Raw genomic sequence first — 22,658 nt, 5'->3', positions numbered from 1 at the left:
CACTGTGTGAGTGCTAAGTATTATTACTACAGTTATTCCCTTGGGAGATTACTTCACAGACTAATAGACTTCACAGTTAAGAAATATTTCTTGATAGTAAGCCTAAATTTTCCCTTTGATCAGTCTCATTCCACTGCTCATAGCTACACCTCTTTGGCTCATCCTAAACAATTCCTTGGTATTAACGTACCACCTCTAAATCTCTGTAGACAGTCTGCATGTATACTCTTAGTTTATCTGTGTGAATCGTTGTTGAGATCCTGCTTCATAAATCCTCTAGCTGCTTAATCTTTTCCTCAAATTCTCTCTAGGTTTTTCCTTTCTTTTTTTTTTTTTTTTTTTAATTTAAGTCAGGCTGCAAATATTTGCAGTATTTTCAGCATAATTTTATAAAATGTGAAAATGTGAAACAGAACTAACCTCATCCTTTTACAGGATGTGGTGCTTCAGTACGTGCATCTCGAAGTTGCATCTGCTTATGGCCTTAAAGAAATTCTTTTACACGGTGCAATTGTTCTGAATGAAAATCTGGCTGGGATAAACGCAGGAGGGGATAAGGGCCAGGGGCTTGCTCTTGAGTTCAAGGTTTTCGAAGTCTCTCCTCCTTGTTCTTCGTTTTGCAGTTTTCCTGAGTCCCGCTTCTGTGGCTTAAAATATTTCACTGTCTTGTTTCAGGAGCTTGTCTTTACTGTATTGTTTCAGTGAATGAGCATGGGTTTCGTTCAGTTGTTAAGCTGCGCCGCACTTTGTACTTGCTCTTAAAACACATAAACACAAATCTACTGTTGGATGATACAACAGTAGAAAATAATAGCATCCGAGGATGGGAATTTGAAAAACCTGGACTAAGGAAGATTGCTGTGGAAGGCAGAATTTGAACTTTTCTCTTGCTTCCTATCTAGCCGATTCCTTCTACTCACTAATTCTGTCTAAAAGAAATTTGTATTTAGAATAGAATTAATTTTGTAACGTTATCCTTACAAACAAAGGGAAATCTGAACACCGAGTTAATATGAGCATATAGGCAGGAGGCCACACAACTATTTTTCCTTTCAAAGCAGACAATATGATCTGAAAAATTGTCCTGCAGTCCCTGTTTTTTTAAAGAAATGGATAAATATCCTCTAAATCTACAGTTACAGTAAGTGGCACTGGCTAATGATTTGATTTGAGGATTGAGAGCACAGTCTGGATTTACTCTTTGTGCATTAACGCAGGTCAAATGGACACAGGCTGCAATTTAAATCAGTAATGGAAGGCTGAAGCCTGCCTTAAACCAATCACATCAGCCTTACCCAAGACCGATTGATCCCGAGAGACTGAGCCCTGTGAGCACAGCTTTTATATGAATGGACTCTGTGCAGCCTGAAGTTTCATTCATAAAATGGATGCTGAAGGAAAAAAAAAAAAAAGAAACACCAAACCCTGGAATGTCCATTTATACGAAGCTGAAGGGTGTAGTGTTCCCTCAGCTGCTGCTTTTGCCAGTTGCCTTAAAGTAATGATTAATGCTCCTTGGCCCTGCCTGACTGTAACCTGACTCCATTTATGGCCTTGGTGTGTTTCTAATGTATAGTGAATGAGAAGGCTACATTCTCAAATCAGAAACATAAACAGGAACTGGTTGGTCTGAATTCCATTCAAATATGTCACTTCAGCCGTGCAGTGTTTGTCCAACTTCGATTTTACAGGCAGGGGATGGGGTGGGGGAGAAAAAGCAACACAGACAGTTTTTTGCTGTAAGATTACCAACAAAAGGAGAAAGGGAGAGAGAAAATACCGCTGTGTTTTGTTGAACTCGAAAGGAAGCGATGTTTAAAATACATTTTACAGTTACTGAGGTTAATAAAAGCAAATACATGATTTTAAAGTATGCTCAAAAGATCAGTTCCATGTGGAATTTCAATTCGGAGCCGAATGTATGAGCCTTTGTTTTCCTGTTCTGCTGTATAAAAAGTTACACATCGCCTAGACAGGCTGTTGACATCTGGTCTCAGAAAATGCATTAGATGTTGTCATAGATCTAAAAACCAAAGTTGTGGAAAGGAAGCTGTTTGCTTAAGGTTTTATTTCTGTGTGTGTGTGATAATTGCACTTAGACGTGAGCTGTTGGGGCCTAATCTGGTAGATTTTTGTCAAGTAAAAAGCAAGAAATTGAGCTTAAGAAATCGAAATGAGTTATCTTTTAGAAGGGAGGGTGTGTGTGTATTTATGAGTGCACATACTTGTAGATGTTATTGTTTGTCTAATTGTTGGTATGAAGGTTAGTAGCAGGCAGAATGAAGAATAAAATCTTCCATTCTGAATGTTTTGAAACTGCATGATGATTTGGGAAAAGCAAGATTAATTTTTAGATGGATTTTTAGAGGAGACAGTGACTGTTTTTTACCTCTGTAACTACAGTGCATCTACATATTTCATACTGACCCTACTAATATGACATTAATGCTGACTTTTGTTTTGCCAGGATTTTAGCGGTTTGTAGCACTGTGTTGAACCATGTAGTTTCTCAGGGGACGATGCTTTCAAAGGCAGTTGAACTAAAACCTGATCCACCAGCATTTGAGTTGTGAACATGCACGAGCAATGCCTGTTTAGGAAAACTGTCGTTAACTCTTGTATTTCTACCTGAATCTCTTTTAATGCACAGGTGTAAGTTTTAATTTCAGTGTGTTCTGCAGGTTTACAAAACCATAGGTTCTGTATCAGATAAAATCATTAGGTTTGTTTCCCTGCGTAATGCAGATCATGCATTTTATTTAGTGATGCCTGGTGCCACTCGTTGTGATCTAGTGTGAAGAACTGCCTTTCCTACCTGAAAAACCCTGTCTGTTTTCCATTGATCTTAGTATTGCCCTTGATCCCTGAGCTGGTCAGAGCTTCTCGGTGGCAGTAAATACTGCTTTCCACCATGAGGCTAAAAGTGTTTCAGTGGTGGATGAAGCGCTCCTTTGTAAACAGTTTGTCAGCGCTCTTGGAAATTCATGAACAGAATAGTTATTTGCAGTCTGATTGTGATGTTACCAAGTTTGAGGCTGAAAGTACTATGCATTTTAACTTGCTCATTTTATTTTAAAAAGGCTACTTTTGTCAGGCTACCTTTGCCTCTGCATCCGGTAAAAACTTCTCCCACTGCCCCAGCTATCTCTGTGCATACCAGGGCAGAGCTTGCACCGCACAAGAAGACGGGAGGAGGCAGCGTGGGCAGGACTGGCACAGCAGCAGGGTCGGGCTGTCACATGCTGGCATCTGCCTGGCAGCTGGGACTGGGGCCAGTCCCAGCCCCTGAGGGGCTTGTGTGTGCCCCCCTGCACCCAGTGGCACCAGTGAAAGGGTCTGCACATGCAGGATTTCTTGCCTGTGGGAAGAGGGGTGGCACAGCACACTTAAGTATATGTAGAAACACCAATTCTGAGTCACTGAAATAGGAGTCAAAGCCTCTGTAATTCATTTTCAGACCAAGAGGTTCTTCCAATTGAGAAGGATATGGTGTAAGTTAAATTACAGGGTTGGCTGTATCCACTGCCAATGGAATCACTGAAAACTTTTGGGGAATTGTTCCTGTTGTTAATATCACTGAGTTGGTAATAAAGTGTAAATCAGAGAACTGGGTGAGCAATAGTAACACGGTTCCAGTTTTAGTGCCATCACGTATTTGATGCCTGTCAGGAAGGAGACAAGTTTCACATGTGGGTTGAGGTGTTTGATGAATGTGAGCAACTCGTTCACAGGCTCAGCGTGTAAGGCAGCTGCTGGCCAGGACACCATGCTGCTCACCGAAGCTGCCATGCTGAGCTGGGGGCCAGGCTTGGTCTTTTCACCCACCCAGCTTAAGCCTGTGTGCACCTGCTGAGCCTTGGTCTCTGCCTCTCTGCACATGCACATGTGTAGTGCACATGCACGTGTCACACTTTGCACTCTTACATGCATGTGGGCCCTGCCCTGGGCCTCCACATGTTAAGATGCTGCTGATAAAGTGAACTGAAAAGTAATTCAGAGTTAGAGCATAATGTGACAGCTTCTGAGACAAAGTGAGGAAGGCTGCGTAGCGTCAGAGCCGCAGGAGCAGCCGAAGAAGAAATCCTGATGTGGTTTCCCAATTTCTACTGCATTCAAGAGCAGCAAGTCACTTCATCAGTTTTCTTGCAGAAGCTTTCTTTTCCCTGTGTCTTCCCCAGCGAGAGAGACGGGCTGGAAATTGTTTCTGTGCAGGCTGTGATTGTGGGTCTGAAACCTGGTCCTTATCTCTGCATAACAATTGGGAAAGGATTTGAAGATTCACTACCCACCTTGAGTTAGACAGGGCTGAGACGGCCTAACCCTTTAAATTCCACTATGGTAATTAATATGAAATGCTTCCTTACTAAGAGACTACTCAAATGCTTTATTTGATAATGAAACCTAGAACCTGTGATTGCTGAATTCAGCAGTAGGTTTTTCTAGTCCTGGGGAAGTCTATTTGGTCTTTCTGCATTTATATATTTTAAGACACAGCAGAGCATATTTCTAGTGGATTCTCTGTAACATTCCTAGATGATAAGGTATTTCTGCAGTGTATAGATTACATGTAATTTTAAAATAACACCTAATGGAGAGAAATAGTTCCAGAGCTACATGATATAAGACCACATTCACTGTTTTAAGATGACTGCTATGTTGCTGTTAGCAAGAGGAGCAATGAAGAATGACCTCTAGCTATTCCGAATTAATGATAAAAATAAATTATTTTTTTTTGTCTCCATATTTTTATTTTTTTAATTTTTTTATTTTTAAACAACAAAAACTGGACTCTGCTGCTCTTGAGATGATGTAACTTCACAATGTGAACTACTTCATTAAGAGTCTGAAATAAGCTTATCGTGTGTCCTAAAGCCAGGCACATTTTTCCTCAAAGACTAAAAATTACTAAAAGGTGGTAGAGTCAGTCACCTCAAATGCTTGTACCCTGCCCTGGTGGTATTTTATGCCTAATTCTGTCTTATTTGTTGTCTTAAAACAATACTTTAAGGAGAAGAAAACATATAATTGCTCTGTAATTTCTGCACTAAAATGTTTTCTTTTGAAGTAGCTCCGCTTAGCTAGTAAAAATACTTCTGGGTCTTAGTCAGGCATTTAGTACAATTTAAAACTGCAATGCTAAATTTCATTGGTTGGACTTTTTATTAGATAAGGTAGAAATGAAAGCAGCAGGCAATTTAATTAGCAGTAATTTTTCTGGGCAAGTCATTACTTTGATGAACTTCAGAGCAATGTTTATGGCTCCTAATTAACCATGTTAGTCATTTGATTGAATAATCACTTTGGAAATGTTTCTACAATTTGATTAGAGTCTGACCCACTCTGATAGTCATAAATTAACTGATAGCACTTTAGGATAACAAGACTCTAGTTACTTTACGAGAAATAAACTCTTGCCTGCTGTATTTTTCGGTCCTCTGTGGACTGTTTAAGCACAAGCTAACCAAAAGATTAAGTAATGTTGGTACAAACAATGCTTGCCTTAAAAAGACTCCAGATGTTAATTATAATTGACATTGGGAGCATAGGAGATGAAACCCCAAATTGGCTAAAAACACAGCTTCTTGGATTCATACATAACTCTTTATTCTGTATACTCTGCTGTATCACTTTGCAAGAGTGGAGTTCATGAGTCAAAAAGGGTTTTGCTGCCAATACTAGTGAATTTTTACCTAAAATAGAAAATAGCATCTGTTTCAGTTCTGCAACTTCCTCTTTTTTTCTTTTTTTCTTTTTTTTCTTTTTTTTTTTCTTTTTTTTTTTTTATACGTAGATTTTTCCATGCTCCTTAAAATTCAATCTACTTGGTAAGATGAGTGATTCTTTGCAGGTGAACCACTACTTGTAGCCTTGACTTCTAGTCTACAGAGCTATACTTGACTTGTGTGATCACTGAGTTACCGAGTCCTGTGTCTGCTCAGAATAGTTGTCTGAGACATTAGAGATCCTCGAGGCCTGAGTAGGCAGGCACTAAACATGTAATCGAGAGAGGAGGTAATAAAGAGTTTGGCATGGATGTGCAGGAGAGACTGCGGACTGTTAGAGGAAACTTATTATTCCTGTCCTGTGTTTCACTTGTTTTGTGAAGTCGGTGTAAAACCTCATTTTCTTATGCAGCCAAATCTTTGATACTCATCACTAGTCAGTGAACAGCAAAATTTGGAATCACATTCTGAAAGAGTTGGTAGGTAGTGTTGGAAAAATAATGTCTGCTCTTTCGACCTCTGTTTGCATCTCTTAAAGAGTTACAAGTTACTGGTGTCAGATTGTAGCTTAGGGTAGGAGTTTATCCCAAGATTGAATACATGGTGTTAAGCAAGACTTTCAATATTCAAGAGGCGGTTTAAACAGTCTAGAAGGGCAAACGTATATGGTGTATTTTTGTTTGCAAGTCCCTGTGCACAGCATGTCACTATTGGAGACAGTGTAAGACACAGGAAAAAAAAAAAAAAGACATTTAAAGAATACCATTTTCATTAGTTCTGGTTTGTTTGTTTGTTTGTTTGTTTCCTCATTCTTCTTGCATATTTGAGTAGATGTGAGGAACTGCAAATATATTTGTGTATTACTTAAAATGTGCACAATTTTTTTTTTTTTTTTTTTTGCTTTTAAGGGGTTTCTTTTTTGGTTAAGGGTACACAAGCAGAGGGTGAAATTGGTGCAGCTGAATTCCGAGTTTAAATGCTTAGCATTTGCAGAAAATTTCTTTAATGTTTCAAGACTCAGCCAGAGTCTAAAAACCAATAACCTACTGTAGATTCATCCTGACATTCCTTGTATTAATGATACTGTATTTGTAGAGTTTATAAGTGCCTACTATGATTGGCAGACTTTTCTGTGTAATTGATTAAAAACAGTGCGTTGAATTAGTTACAAAGATGGATATACGATCACAGGGTTTAAAATATTTATACTGTTTGTGTGGATTTTTCGGTCTGTGAATGATCTCAAATGTGTCGTGGAAATCAACTTTTAGTAAGGTTGATTGCGATAAGGGTTTGAGTTCAAGTACCAATGTTGTGTGGGTTCTATGATCTTTATGGTTTTCTCTTTCGCCATGCCTTGTGCATGCTGCTCTGAAATGCTTACTGGGGGTTGTCAGGTTCCTTCCCCCTTGCTGTAGCTTGCATCCTTCTTAGTGTTCTTCTGCCTGCAGCCTTTGTCATTGATAACCTGAACACTTCAATTCCAGACAGTCTTTTGACTAGCATTGTCTTCTCCTTTCAGAAGTGCCTAGCTGCCATTCCATTTACATGAGGCAAGAAGGCTTCCTGACTCACCCAAACAGAACAGAAGTTAAGTTTTCTATTATGTATCACTTTTGTATGAGAGAAATTGGGGGGAAAAAAAGCCTGGAGAGATTTGGGTTTCACTGGTTTGATCCTGCTGCTGGGAAGACTCCGACATCTTTCTTTCTCTTCCCAGTCTCGAGTTTCTGCTGAGCTGGTCTTTTGTAGTTTCTTCTAGTGACACAGGTTGGTTAGGATAGAAGCAACTTTGTTATGAATTTATTTATTCTGCTTTTCAGTGCCTCCAGCTGTTGAAGGGAAGTGACGCTAACAAATTTGTCCATATTACCCATTCTATTTAAATGATATTTTCCAGGCTACTAGTGTGACAGGCTTGGTTAACAGTTAAGTAATCCATTTTACACTTTAAAAAGTTTTCATTTTTTTTCTCTCAAAGTTTTGGTGCTTTTTAGACCATTTAATATATACAAAAGCTGTTAATGACTTCAGTAAGGAAGAGCTAAGATCACTGTCAAAATTAATAATTCTAAGTAACAGCACTTTATACATATTAAAAGGCCAGCAGAACTAGGCAAAAATGGCCACTGAAACATAGCTTATGCCATTCACTCTTCTCCTTTAATGCATCCTTTTTGTCAATATGTGATTTTTTTGTTGTTTAGGGTTTGTTTGTTTTTCCTCCAAGGGGCTAATTTCACAAACCTGAGGAAAATTGTTTATGAGATATTCAGGAATATGAGGAATTCAGACAGATGCATGAGTGAAAGTCCTGTTGTAAGGCTTCATTCATTAGTAAAAAGACACAACACAACTGGAAAGATAACAAAACTAGCTAAAAGCCCACGTGCTTCTGGAGTGGAATAAAGGCAGAAAAATAGAAATAAAAGTTAGTATATCACAAGGAGGATGAAAAAGCAGGTAGAAATTTGTAACAGCCTCAGTATATGAAATTCTATGATGTATATAAGCTTGATAAGAGAGGTGAAAGACATCAGGGAAAAATCCACAAACTACAGGGTGAGGGTTAACAGATTTGAGTTTTAATCACGGCATAGATAGGGGAGAAACAGCCTTAGCCATGTTATGTACTCGTAAGTTCTTGGTGGTGGTAAATTTGTTATGAATGACGTAGAAAAAGCAGCCGTGTTCGGTAAATATTTGTTTTCTGTATTTGGAAATCAGTCAACATGATTTTATGGAATAAAGGTCATGTCAAAGAAATCTGATTTCATTCTTTGTTGAGATTAAAAGTTTGATTGATAAAGATACTTGTCTCTTGTATCATGTAGTTGGCCATTTATATGGCATTCAATTTGCGACTGTGTTACATTCTGATTAAGAAGTTAGCACTAAGCAGTATCAATAAGGTACACATTAAATACATTAAGACCTGGCTTACTGACAGATCTAAAAGTAGCTGTCACTGGGCAATCATCACAGAATGGATTTGTTTCTATTACAGTTCTGTATAGTTCTGTAGGAATTGATATCACGAGTGTTGCTATTCAACATTTTCAGTAAAGATACAGAAAAATGTTAATTGATAACTGTGTGGCACAGTGGTAAATAACGGGCAGGACAGGGCAGTCACACAAAGCAGTTTCAATTGCGTGGTAATCTGGGCATGTTAAAGAAAATGTTTTTTTAATACGCTGAATGCAGACCAGGCCTATGGAATTGGGAAACAGTATATTGGAAAAAATGATGTTGAGATGGGCCTCCTCCTCCTCAGCTTCGCAATGGGAAATCAGCCCAGCCAAACATTGCAGCCATACGGCAAAAAGCCCTTCTACAATATTTGCACAGTCAAATGGAGAGCCGGAAGGAGGCAGGAGAGGAGGGCTTGTTTTGTCTCTCCAAGTTGCATTAGCAAGGCTGATCCTGGCATCCAATACAGTTCTGTTTAACTAAAACATCAAAATAATACTGCAAAATAGGAGTGTGCACAGAAGAGGGTCCTAAAAAGAGTGCAAGGTTGCAGAGGGTGTCTTTTAATGACAAAATTTAAATTTCAAATGATCTTAATTGAAAGTAACATCCACTGAGTGACTTACGTAGGTATGGGGAGAAAATACAGAGTAGAACTTCTTTAGTATAGCAGGCAGAAGACACAGGAACTAATGGTTAAAATGTGAAGCCATGCTAATTCAAATAGGAAATGAAGCAAACATTTTGGAATAAATCGTAAAGAAAAATGAGTACTTTTTCATTTTTGCAGGTGGCGATTAGCAGTCTTTTGGGAATGCACACATTAATTAAACACCCTTATACTGAGGCCAAAATGTTGTGATTGGGTCGTGTGTAAAGGATGTGGGATATTAATCTAATTCCTGTATGACTTACTGTTCCCTCTGGCATTAAGCCTATGATCTCGTCTTTCTCCATGCATCTTTTAAATAAACACCTCTTTATCTTTAACTTACAGGTTGTATGTATGAAAAGGGACCTAGGCAGTTTTATGATGACACTTGCGTTGTTCCAGAGAAGTTTGACGGTATGTATGGCACATCTCTCACTCTTTTCTTGTGTGGCAAGATAAAAAAGAAAGAGATGAGGGACTTTTCTCTGCTGGTGATCAAAAAAGGTCGGTAACGTTCCAATTTAGGATTCCTTAACACACCGTTTGCAGAGCGCCCAACCAAAGCTGACCTTTGTCTCTTGAAACCAAAGTCTCCTTTACAATAGGATGTCGTTTGACTTTTGCCAGTGAAGGGTTCTATATCCGAAGTTGGGGCAGAGGAGCTCAGTTCCTGTACTGTTGAGAAGGAATAGGAGGATTTCCATTGCACTGATCACATACTGCTTGTTGTTAGAGATTTAATGAAAGCTTCTCTTATAATTAACAAAACAGAGGAGATGGCAGCAGCTTTGGTTTTAGTGAGGATTAAGCCCCTTGTCACATTGTCTGTGAAGATATGAACAGGGGGGAGTGAGTCCATAGGACATTTCTGTATTGGTGTATTTGTGCTACATTAGGCATTGTGCTAGTGGTTTATTTTTCAGAAGGGTTCTGGGGTCAAGTAAAATAAATGGCCTGAATTATCCTCAGTTACTCTGATGTAAAATCAGTTTCCTGGTGTAACTCAGTTGATTTCAGATTTATTTCATTACAGACAAAGTAGATGGACTCAGTATTTCTTGCCGGTGACTCTGTTAGTCTGCAACTTTGGGAAGTAATTTGGAGATCAATTACTTAAATTTGCTGGAGTGGCTTCTTGAGTTAGTGTATGTATGTCCAGCTTTATTTATTTTTAAGCAGGAAGGATTAGATACCTTCTGATAAACTTGTGAATAGCTAAAGGAAAGCTGGAGAACTTACAGTGCTTTTTTTTTTCCTCCTGCTTTATGTTGTTTGTTTTCGCCTGAGAATCACTTAGATGGATTGCAAAACTATTGTGTGTCTAGCAGCATTTGTTGTGTTTACTGAAGAAGGGGAGACTCTAAAATGAAATTAACCTGAAGAATTGTACATTCCTCAAACTGAGGTGTCATGTGCATTTCAGGGTTGGTAAGGAATAATAAGAAATAAATAGAGGATTTTAAATAATACTAGCTTTCACCTAACTCTAAAGATTGCTCAGTCCGGTATTGCATTGTCACAGGATTGACATATTCACTGAAAGGGTAATTTATTGAAAATCTACTTTATACCTTGGCTTTGGATTCTTTATTTTCTTTTTTTTTTTTCTTTTTTTTTTGGTGGTGTTGGTGGTTTGTTTGTTTTTCTCAAGCGCACTGTGTCAGGTTCCCCCTCCCAAAAAACATTGTGGGCCTCATCCATTTCATATCAGTGGCAAAATCATTTTTATATTTATCAGCATGGGATCAGACCCTGTTCTACAAGAAGTTAAAAATATTCAGGATGAGTACTTGTTCATGTCATTCTTGAAAAGCCTTTTTGTTTGTTTGGGTTTTGTCCAGGGAAGGGAATGAAAATGGGAAAGAAATACGAATAAAGTTAAAAAAAAATAGTGTGGAAATATTTGTGTTCTTGCAAAGCAGGCAGTCTGCTACTAGCTGCTGTGAGTGACCGTTGAGACAACACCTTGTACTCTAGAAGACTGATGTCATGATACAAATATGTGTGTTTATACTTGTAGCATGATGACTTTTGAGGAAAAAATAGCAGATGTGTCATTATGTTTTGGCCAGTAAAGCTAAAATGGGATAAGCCCAGCAGTAGCTTTGTTGTTTCAGAAGTAGATTCTCAGCTGCTTCATTTGAAATCAAAGATCGAAATAGGCAAAGAATCTGATCCTCTGTAATACTGCACTTGCTATTTTCACATTGCTCAGCTATCATTAAAAGAAAAATCCTGTCCTTGAGAAAGAAGGCCTTTCAGGACTGGAACTTGAACCTCACATAAACCCAAAAGCCTTGTGCTGATTTATTTGTTTTCCACAGCTATTGACTCAATTTTCTTTCCTGATTACAAAAGGAAATGCTCCATTTTTAATACTATTATTCTTACTTTCACTACTTGGAGCTGTTCTGTAATGGCCATCAGAACATCCTAATGCTGTGGTTGAATGTAACGTCCTGGCTTTCTGTATTAAACAGGTCATTCTGCTTATTAGCAAGGATTGCAGTTCTGGTACTCGAAATGAGGAGTTTTACCAGTTTATCAAGGATTACTGTCATTATTCAAAGAAAAAAAAATAAATCTCTGCTTCAGCATCAGACCTTTCAGCTGTTTTTGTTTGCATGAGTTGTTTAGTATGAATATGATTTAAAAACAACAGAGACACGGTATGGATGAAGCAGGACAGTTTTTCATTGGCAATTTGTGGAACAGCAGAATATTATTGCTGGTTTTTAATAACTTCCTCTGGATTTGAAATTTTAGAAAAAATTACTTACTGCTTTTCAGGGGGAATACTAATGTAATATGTAGATACAAGTAAAAGTAATGTGTGCTATATGCAAGTCCAATATGCCACAGAGGAACTCGCATATCTGCAGGATTTGCATACCTATACGTAAAGCACATGCTGTTTAAATCCAAGTCAAATACTTTGTCAAATTTTCCTTTAGAGAATTTGCATGCAAAAGAAGTTTCACTCAATAGGGCTTTGCAGCTTTATGAAGCATACATTACATTTCCAAACAGAGGCTTGTTCGAAGTACGGTACACAAACGCAGTTCTTCAGACATCAGAGTTGCTTACAAAAATAGTTCATGCTCTTTCAAATAGAGGATATTACAAAATGGTTTGCAAGCAAGATTTGCATGTATCAGAAGTGAATGGGGGTAGGCTTAGGGAGACTTCCATAAAGTGTGACTGAATTTAGGTACTTGTTCGTATATGAATATGTTATTGTAAGAGTGTTTACAGTTAATAGCAGGAGGGGGACTATTGCATTTATAGACAGCTGGGTAGTAAGAATTCTTTAATTTTATTAACCCTAATGCTTGCTTTGCCAACTTATCACACAAACTGAGTGACAATACTTGTTGTGCATTGGTCAGCTAACACTGTTATTCTGTGCAGGTGACGTCAAACAGGAGCCAGGAATGTACCGTGAGGGACCCACGTATCAACGGCGAGGCTCACTTCAGCTGTGGCAGTTCTTGGTAGCGCTTCTTGATGACCCATCAAACTCTCACTTCATAGCATGGACTGGTCGAGGCATGGAATTCAAGCTGATTGAGCCTGAGGAGGTGAGATAGATAAACAGCAAGTCTCAATGTCCACTGCCCCGTCCTGCAAATTTAACAGTGCTCCTTCAGAGCTAGGCTGTATTTTCCTTCCATATTTAATTTCACAGAACTTTAGAAGGATAATAGAGAGAACTGGTAGGGGAAGTGTTGGGACACAGGTACACTTGAGCATAGACTTGATTTCATAGTCCTATGAAATAATAACAATATTGCAAGTACCAGAGTTTCATAATACTCAGCACTAATTGTGGAGCCCAGATTTTACAGAACCATTTTCCAGGAAGAATCGTTCCAAATTCCTTTAAAAACTTGTCCCTGAGTAGTCTTTTAGTGCCAAATATTCTTTAGTGTAAAGGTGTGGGCAGTTGGAACTCTATCTGTAGAATGAAAGACCCCATCTGAAACAGCTGACAAAGGAGTTTAAGAATGCTACGCAGTAAAATCCCATTGAAATTATAAATAAAAACTCTCTCTTTAGAGCCTTATTTAGAGCCTTCTTGCTTATCTGTATCATTAGATTGCTGAGTGCATGTTTAGATCCTAGTCTTGCAAACACTCTTGCACATGCACAGCTCCCCTGAACCATGAAGGACTCATGGGGTAGATAAAATTGCTTGTATTCATGAACATTTGCTGAACCATGACTTAGTTCACTTGTGTGATAAACAGGAATAAATTGAACATTTTATTACATGAACTATTTTGACTAGCTAACATTAAATAATCTATCGTGTGTTCTAAACAGCAGTGGAAACTGTTAGAAAATCTGGTGTGTGTGAATTTTATTGTAATGCTGATGTGGATGATTTGATGAGTACTGTCAAAAAGCAATATCATTCTGGTTTACTTGTTTGCCCCTTGGAAGGGTTTGAGTATTAGAGGAGACCACAGTAAATTTTAATTCAGGATCCCCTCTGAGTCAGAAGCTTCGGGGGTGTAAGGCAGCTTCTGTGTTCCACCAGCTATTTCTGCAATCCATCTGCTGCCATAAGCGATATGAAAGCTTTCTTGCATTTAAGTTACACGATGTGCCAACAGCCCTAAGGGTAGCTGAGGATGGAGATGGTACTGATGTCCCTTTTCTTCCTGACATGGTCTGGCTGAGGGGCAGGCTGCTGCAGGGACCCATGAGCCGGCTCTGCGCTGTCCGAACATCCCCCGTGCTAGTAGTCACCGTGGCAGATCCTGGCATTGTGCATCTGAGGATTTGATCACAGAACATCTGATTCTTTCCCCTGGCCAATCTTGGCAATCTTTTTAACTTCTAGGTTTTGTCCTGTCTTTAAGGTATGTCCAACGTTTTTCAAGATCAAAGAGATTTATTGAACAATGGTTCCCAGCATATGTTGCAAAAACTTTATAGATTTTATTAGATAAGGAAAGGAAAATAACAAAATAAAACCCTAAGAGTTACACATTGCATAATTCCCTGAAGAATTAGATATTCACATTTAAGTTAGCCAGATCATCTGCTTGTCTGACTGCACAGCAGTTGCTTTGTGGTTTTGAGCAGCGCTGCATCTAAGATCTGGAGGAGGCAGACAACTTGAAACTTGCTTGCTCCTCTGTGCTCTCTGTGAATGCAAAGAAGACTAAGTTGTTTTCATGTGAATGTCATGGGTCTGACAAAAGCTGTCGATTAGAATAAGAATAGCCTGTGGGAAGTTGCACACTTCTGCTGGTTGCCAAGTGTAAATCGAAGGCAAGTCAAAGAGCTTGTTGGTTCAGCTGTGTAAGTGAGGATGTTAGTGGCATGATCTTTCTATCCCATCCCTTTCTGGACGTTTATGTCCCGGTAGGAAGGGTGTTAACAGAAACAAGTATGTATCAGCTTCTCAGACACCATAGCTCATTCAGAAAGCGACTGTGAACTGTGGAGGTTAAGAATTGGCATAGGTCCATTTCCATTGCCTTATCACCAGCACAGTAACCTTCAACAGAAAAGTGGCACGGAAGCCTTGAACCCTGAACCTCTTCCCCAGAGCAAGATTTGATATATGTTGTAGTTGAAGGACAAGAAGACTTTCTTACCAAGACTAATTCTGGACTTGCTTGCCTATTCATTTATGTCAAGATACCACACAATATAGCATATCCTCAATGATTATTTTGTTATAGAAAACTTTGCTGTGTACTTATTTATTATGCAAACCTGATACAGTAGTGATTTCTAGGACTTTGTTTAATGCAGGAAAAAAACTTGGCAGGAGTGAAGAAAGAGAGATGTAGGCATGTGTTGCAAAGATGAATAGGCGAATCAAGGTTACATATCTAGGCCAAATCTACAGCTGGAATAAATTGACATGATTTGGAGGTATGTTTTGATACAGCTATAACATAGCTAAAGTTAGCAGAGCCATGATAATTTACATAAGCCTGAAAAGCTGCACCATTGAAAGGAAATAATTATATAAAAAGAAATTTTAAAAATTATTGTCCAGATGGAGATCAAAGTCATGGCTTTTGCTGTTGCTATTTAGTCCCCTTCAATTCTCAGTGCTGCATGTCATCTATGGTTTGCATCAAATGACTCCAGACACCTGTGGGAAAGTTTTGTAGAGCTGTCTGCTGAGAAGCTGCTTGGCTTCTCTTTCCTTTTCCCAGAGCTGTATGCATATGCACCACACGAACAGTTTTATAAAATGTGCTCTAAAGAGTTCATCAACTCTTATTTTTCATCATAATATTTTTTTTATTTTTTTTTTTCCTCCAGTGACATGATAGTCATTTGTACAGCCAGTAAATGAAATGTCACAAACAGCAGATTGTAATTTTGGGTGGGGAATAAGCAGTTAAGCTCTTTAAACAAAAACTCTCTTTCTCCAGAACTACCTTTGACAATAAAACAGGAAGCAAGTAGACAGGCAAGTAATCATAGGAGCAGAAGGCATATTGTTCTCTGAAATGGCTTCACAAGTTAATTGTGGCTTCCTTTTTAATTTTACTTTTTGAAGAGAAATACAACTGCAATCATGCAGTTTCTATCCTGTTCTTCATACTGCCATATAGTTCCTCCAAGTGATTACCCTTCCTCTTCTGATAATTTATTTTCTTTGCTGAAATTGTATTTAGGACTCAGTTTTGACTCCTATCTCGTAACGATTTCAGCATTGCCATCATTCCAAGTTACGGTCTGTATTAGTTCATGAACTAAGCCTGTATGTATGTGTGTTTAATAGAATTTGGTAGTGTTAAGACAGGAAGGAAAACTCAAGAACAATTATCCATATTTTCAAACTAAGAGACGTTTTCATCCTTTTTGAAAGTTTTCTGATGAAGCTTGATGAATATTTTTTGTCTATAATCTCTTTATGACTTGAGTTTTTCATGGCTTTCTTTAAAAAAGCAAAACAATCCTCCCCCCCCCCGCCCCCAAAAACAAAACAAAACAACAACAAAAAAAAACACTGTCACATTTGCAAATGAGTAAGTCTATTTCAAGTTTAATGGATGAGTGGTGAGTCCAATTAAGAATCATGTTAGTACATGGGAAATTCAGGTCATGGCAACATTTTCTCTTTTATATATGCATTCTACCTGCAGGGTTCCCCCGCTCCATCCCCAAATAAAATATCTGATGATAAGATCTGCTTGTTAAATGCATTTAACAAATCAATGCTAATCCATTTATGTGGCAGGTGGCACGTCGCTGGGGGATTCAGAAAAATAGGCCAGCTATGAACTATGATAAACTTAGCCGATCACTTCGCTATTATTATGAAAAAGGAATCATGCAAAAGGTGAGCAGCTAATTCTGTATTAAATTTCACTGGAATGTTGCATGTTAATCTGTAAGTCAGTTTACAAAGAGTACTTGTAACTGCATTGCTTAGATAGGTTTTTCATCTATTTAAACAAACAATAAGCTCAATTTTTCACCTACCAGGTCAAGTATATGCATCAAGATATTTTTTTTCTATGTAAAAAATGTCTGTGGTTTCAATTCACACAATGCACATCATGATTACAGGAAAAGAGGTAACATTCAAAAATATCCAAAAGAGCTTCCTGGCACCTGGGAAAGGCAAACAGCAGCATACAATATGAATAATATTTTGCAGATCTGAATTAGCTGCCCAGTGCTTGGCTACTTTGGTAACTGCAAGATAAGGGAGAAAAATGATACCTATTAAAATACCAAATACTTTAATATTTTACCGATTATGTTGTAATAATACCATTTTTAAGTGGAATTTAATATTTTATAAAAGGCTGAATTATGGGAAATATTTAACAATAATTTATGTATATCAGTCTGGTCTTGCTGACTGTATTCAACCTCTTTTTTTCCTGTGGCTTGCTGTTTACATGTATGTTTTTAAATCTTGCTATGTAGTGCCATGTAGATTGACTGAGAAGTCACTGGGAGAAACCTTCTGCATCAACGAAATTTGTAGATATGATCAAAGATCATAAGAAACGCCTTGTATTATATAACTTGTTCCATAGCTTTGCACATTAGTATTGTTGTCTGTGTTGACTAACATGTTTAAACCTGCCATTTCCCAATTCCATGAACGAAAACAATGCCCTCAGCTCAAGTTGTTGGGTAACTTTTCCAGTAGGGTTTGTGAAGTCTGGGTTTGGAGTTGCCTGCTCCAGATTCTGTAGCGGTGACTCTGGGATCATTGTAGTGCTTGCCTGTTTCACTCTCCGGGTGTCAGCTTGGTCAGCCTGGGCTAGTACTGGCTTATGGTACACAGTGCCTTATCCCCTTCTGTGTATCACTTACCTCTGCATTTAGTCTTTGTAAAGTGGACAGGAAAAAAGGTACAGTCGGGGAGAAGCAGAAATGCTTGGTTTTGCTTGGCAGTGCTGCAGCCAGAGGCATGCCTTGCTACAGGTTATAGCTCGGCTCTGTGGGCACTTGCATGGCCACAGTTCAAAGGCAGCACAGAGGCAAGAGTAAGTGGCAAACAGAGGGAAACGAGTTGAATAGATGGGAACAGGAATATAATATGTACATATGCATTTAATATGGAAAGTTCTTCTGACAGCTAGCTTGCTAACTCTCTGCTACTTTTTTTTTCTTTTTTAATCTACGTGAGTGTGTTTAACACACATTTTAAAAGCTAATTTGAATGTTTGTTTTTCTGGCAGAGCAATGTTTGAATTTTTCGCAGGGATCATCCTAGCTGACCACTTACTGTATACTAAAAAACTAATGGAGATTATAGATTTGCAGTAGGCTTCTTTACTTAAAAAATTGTATGCACAATTTTCCCCTTTTGTTTAAAGTTAAGCAATGGTAATAAGCTATGCAAATGTCTAGCTTCCAAATGCAGACTTCAGTCTGTCAAACATGCTGACTTTAATTTGATGAAAAAAAAATCTACTACAGATATAGCCCCTACCAAGACATAACATTATTTGTAAATAGATAAGCTGAAACTTTAAGGAGGTGCTTCAGACTATCTTACACCTTTAAGAACAGAGTTAAGTTTGCAGCACTTTTGCCACCTTCATTCGCTTTCAATCCCATACTAGCTCTAGTTGCAGGAATTAGACAGTATGATCTTTATTTTCAAATAATTTTAATAAATGGTGAGCATGCAACATGTTTCTTTGCCATAATTCTTTAGGGTGATTGAGAAGACATGATTGACCAGCATTTTGTTTTGTTTTTAGATGAAGCACACCCATTTAATGGTATTTCTGAATAAAGGAAAACTTTAGGATTGTTGGACAAATTGCCCCTCCATAAGCAAATCCAAACGTCCCAGGCTTTGCATGAGCAATTGCTAAGTACATATTAGCCTACGTATTTGCTTACGCTGTCCCTGTACAATCAGCATGCACTATAACTAAGTGCTTTTATACTTAAGTATGAATCAATTTACGTAAAGTGAAATTCAGATCTCTATCATGCAATGTGATACTTTTTTCCACTTCACACACTGTGTTGGACTTAGTCATTTTATTTTGCCACTGTAGTGACAATTTGTTTACATTTTCCAATATGAACAGTTCCATTTGTGGTTAAGTATAGGAAACAACCACAAACAAAGTTTGAAAGGAGAAGAGCTAGTTCATCTTCCAACAGGATATCATGTGTCTCAAAATCAAGACAGATCTGCACAGACTGCTTCTGCAGATCCCTGGTTTTGCTAGGTCATTGCCTTATCCATTCTTCTGTATCATTATTAAGTAAAAAGGTGCATTCTTCAAGAAGTCTGTTGAACTTGGAGTTGCAAAACCACAAAGCCTTACACTGCACTTTTTTTCTTACTTCTGTTATCCTAAGGTTGCTGGAGAAAGATACGTCTACAAGTTCGTTTGCGACCCTGAAGCGCTTTTCTCCATGGCCTTTCCAGACAACCAGCGCCCCTTACTGAAGACTGACATGGAGCGCCACATCAATGAGGAGGACACTGTGCCTCTGTCCCACTTTGATGAGAGCATGGTCTACATGCAGGACGGTGGCTGCTGCAACACCCACCCCTATAATGAAGGCTACGTCTATTAACAACAGTGACAGTGAAGGGGATATTTTCCCCCTCCTTTAGGCTTCTCCTCTCTCACAAGACCCAGAGGAAAGCTGAAACGACTTCAGTTTGTTTTTTAAATAATACACTAAAAGGGGCTTTTCCTGTTGCATTACTCCTATGGTCTGCCATGGACAGCGCACTTTATTTGAAGGGGGAGGGTTGGAACCTAAACGTTATTCTGTGTAACAGGAGGAAAAGGGTGGGTTTGCTTTTTACTTAAGTTTGGGAAGGGAACATACAGGTTTTAAGTACAAAAAAAGCTATATCATGTCTGTTTTGTTTCATATCAGCATAAGATATTGTACATTTTCTCTGGGTATCCGTAGTACAGTTAATTCTCATTGTGCAAAATAACCACTTGCTGATGATATCAGCGCAGCATGCCTCGGGCATTTGTTTCTTGCCATTCTTAATTGTCTTTCTACAGTTATGAAAGAGAAGCAAAGCATATACCACAGCATTTAATTTAGAAGCTTGAAGTGGTGGACCTTGCACCTTGCCTCTAAAAACAAATATCTTGAGAATTTTGCTTCTTTTTTTTTTTTTTGGTAGGGCTTCAAAAAATCCCATTTAATGACAGGCAGATTGGCCATAAGTACAGTGACCAAATAGCAAAATCCGTGACTGCAGACCACAAGCTGCATGCTGTAACTGGTGCCACATTGCTATTCATATATGGCCCATGCTATGGTTTAGACCTTTCAAGATCCATTTGAGGGTAGTAATTACATGTGGTAGGCTTTCTGATGATCATGTCAGCATTAAATACAGGATCATGATCAGGAGGGAGAAAACATTTTGTATCCTTCCATTTCCTTTGGTACATAAATAAGTTATTTAATCAATAGGAATTAACTGTACTAAGTCACATATCTAATTATGCTGTTTAGACACAGCAAGCACTCCTTGAGAAAAATATCCAATACACTAAATAGGTACTTTAGTAATTTTTAGACACGGTACCCATTAATATGCATTTAAACCTTTTACTGCTGTGTTATGTTGATAACATATATAAATACTAGATAATGCTAATGCTTCTGCTGCTGTCTTTTTCTGTAATATTCTCTTTGATGCTGAATTTACTATGACCATTTATAAGCAATGCTGTAACTACAGGTAGCATTTCAGGACAAAATAGATGACTTGAACCATTTATTGCTTAGAAAATAGCTTACGCCATAGCTGTGCTATAAGCAGCTTTTATGCGCATCCACAAATGACTAGTAAGCTTCAGCTTGCTGAGGAAAGCTCTGCAGAGCCTTTTGTAATTTTCGGTGGAAAAGAGACTTAGACGAACTGTCAAAGAATACCATGAAGTCGCTGTATGACGTTGTAGTGCTGGCACTGATGTTACCAATCAACTTGTTTTGGACACTAAATGTAAATGTGATCTGATATGCTCGGAAGACAATTTAAATTTTGAGTTCTTTTTTTTCCCCCATTGTTTTTTTTTTTGAGAGGGGTAATCTGAATACAAGCCACATGCAATATTCTGTATGTAAAATGAAAAAAAAGAAAGCAAAAAAGCAAAAGTTTTAAATATGTATGAGCACCTTTTCTGAAATATAATATTTACTAGTTTGAAGGGAGTTAGAGAGGGTAAGATGTGGATTTCTTTCTTTCTTTGCCCAGTGAAATTTAAGTGTTATATGGATTGCCTCATTTTCCTATATTCATGAGAAGTGGGAGGAAAATGAATGCATAACCATAAAACAAGAATAATTTTCATCACAATGGATGGATTTCAAAGACAATCCTAGGTGGTGGGTTAATTTTCCATCCTGTGTCAATTAAGACATGAGTTAAGCTATGAATATTTTAACATGCAATTAATCAAAAGTACAGAAGTAGTGATCACTAGAAACCACGGGTGGATAAAAACATTTGGGCAGGTATTTAATTTACTCAGATACATAAGACAACATATTTTATGGGAGTGTGTGTATGCCTTAATATGTCACCTAATTCTGTCATCTGTAAGTCTCAATGGCACTTAAATTTGCAGTGATCAACCCAGAATCACAAGTCTCAAACTGCATAATTACCAAGAAGGAAAGGGAAAAGGTTAAATAAGATTGTTTAAAACAAAAACAACAAACGTAGTTTCCATTGAAATAAGGTTCAAATGAAACATGCTTTGATGAAAAGTCCTTGGATTGATTTTTATTTTTTAATGTCATCATTGAGCGCCTCCTGCCTGTGGCAGGATGTGGGTATGGGAAAGGGGTTGGACAAAAAAAGGAAAAAGAAAAAAAAAAAAGGAAAAAAATGCATCAAATGTGTAATATTTAAGAAGAAATATATATATATATCTGTATACGGTAGTGACTCACTGAACAAAACAAGCAATCAGACCAACATTACCATGATCTCTCAGCAGAAGATATAAAAGTCTTTCACTGAACTGATTAACCCTTTTTAAAATGTACCTAAGAGGTTTATTTAAAATCTGTTTTTATTCCACTTTTTTTTTTGTTTGTTTGGTTGGGTTTTTTTTGTTTGTTTGTTTGTTTGTTTGGGGTTTTCAGGTAGAATAATAAATCTGGCAGCTGATTTCTGCAAGATTGTTGTGTATTGGATTCCTAACCATTTAGACTGGATTGGCCATTGAAATAAGGTTCTTCTTTTGGAAGAAGAGATGACAATTGTCTGTTCCCAGTGCCTAGAAAAGCATCGCACAAAATGTAAGCCCTCACCCCTCACCCCACCCCCCCCAAAAAAAAAAAAAAAAAGAAGAGAGAAAAGTGAGGAGTACATACAATTCACTTATAGGTATATTATAGCTATATGTTATAGCTGGTATTTAGGTTGTCAAAGCATTGTATTTGACTAACAAAAGGGAGGAGGGTGGACTATGTAAATTTAGAGAAGGATTGATTCCAACTAGAAACACATACACATTTTCACATGCCCTACAGAATTTGATTGTGTGTGTTTGGGGTTAAGGGGAGGGGTGCTTTTGGTTGGTTGTTTTTTTGTTTGTTTGTTTTCAAGCTGTACCTCGGCAGAAGGAAGAAGGACAGGCTTCACACCTCTTTTAGGAGCAACTGTTCTGGAGTTAGATTGTGCATGCTTGCTTGTGTGCATTTACTGCCCATAGTTGTGAGCAGCATGAAGTAGTGCTACTGTGAAGCACATCTAGGAGGCATCACTGCAAGACCCGTGCACGGAGGGATGGCTGAAGTGTTTGGACATTTTTTTCTCCACTGTGACAGTTCAGTTGCACCAGAAACTGAAG

At 38.1% G+C, this 22,658-nt stretch overlaps 1 protein-coding gene across 9 annotated transcripts in view; it reads left to right on the top strand.

Annotated features, from left to right (window-relative positions):
• Positions 1–21,982, top strand: part of ETV1 (ETS variant transcription factor 1) — a 67,860-nt gene extending 45,878 nt beyond the window's left edge. For 6 of the 9 annotated variants that reach the window (XM_040548184.1, XM_040548183.1, XM_040548185.1 and 3 more), the window contains 5 exons: positions 7,246–7,314; positions 9,694–9,762; positions 12,760–12,929; positions 16,568–16,669; positions 19,174–21,982. In XM_040548184.1, the coding sequence (XP_040404118.1) occupies positions 7,246–7,314; positions 9,694–9,762; positions 12,760–12,929; positions 16,568–16,669; positions 19,174–19,395 (632 nt within the window). In that variant the 3' untranslated portion in view covers positions 19,396–21,982. The remainder of the gene's footprint in view (positions 1–7,245; positions 7,315–9,693; positions 9,763–12,759; positions 12,930–16,567; positions 16,670–19,173) is intronic. The other 3 variants (XM_040548188.1, XM_040548187.1, XM_040548186.1) reach the window with 1 other exon arrangement.
• Positions 21,983–22,658: the final 676 nt, after the last annotated feature.

The sequence above is a fragment of the Cygnus olor genome, chromosome 2 (genome assembly GCF_009769625.2).
Source record: "Cygnus olor isolate bCygOlo1 chromosome 2, bCygOlo1.pri.v2, whole genome shotgun sequence".
NCBI classification, from domain to species: Eukaryota; Metazoa; Chordata; class Aves; order Anseriformes; family Anatidae; genus Cygnus; species Cygnus olor.
Note: the sequence above shows the minus strand (reverse complement) of the source record. Positions and strands in the feature narration are given on the sequence as shown.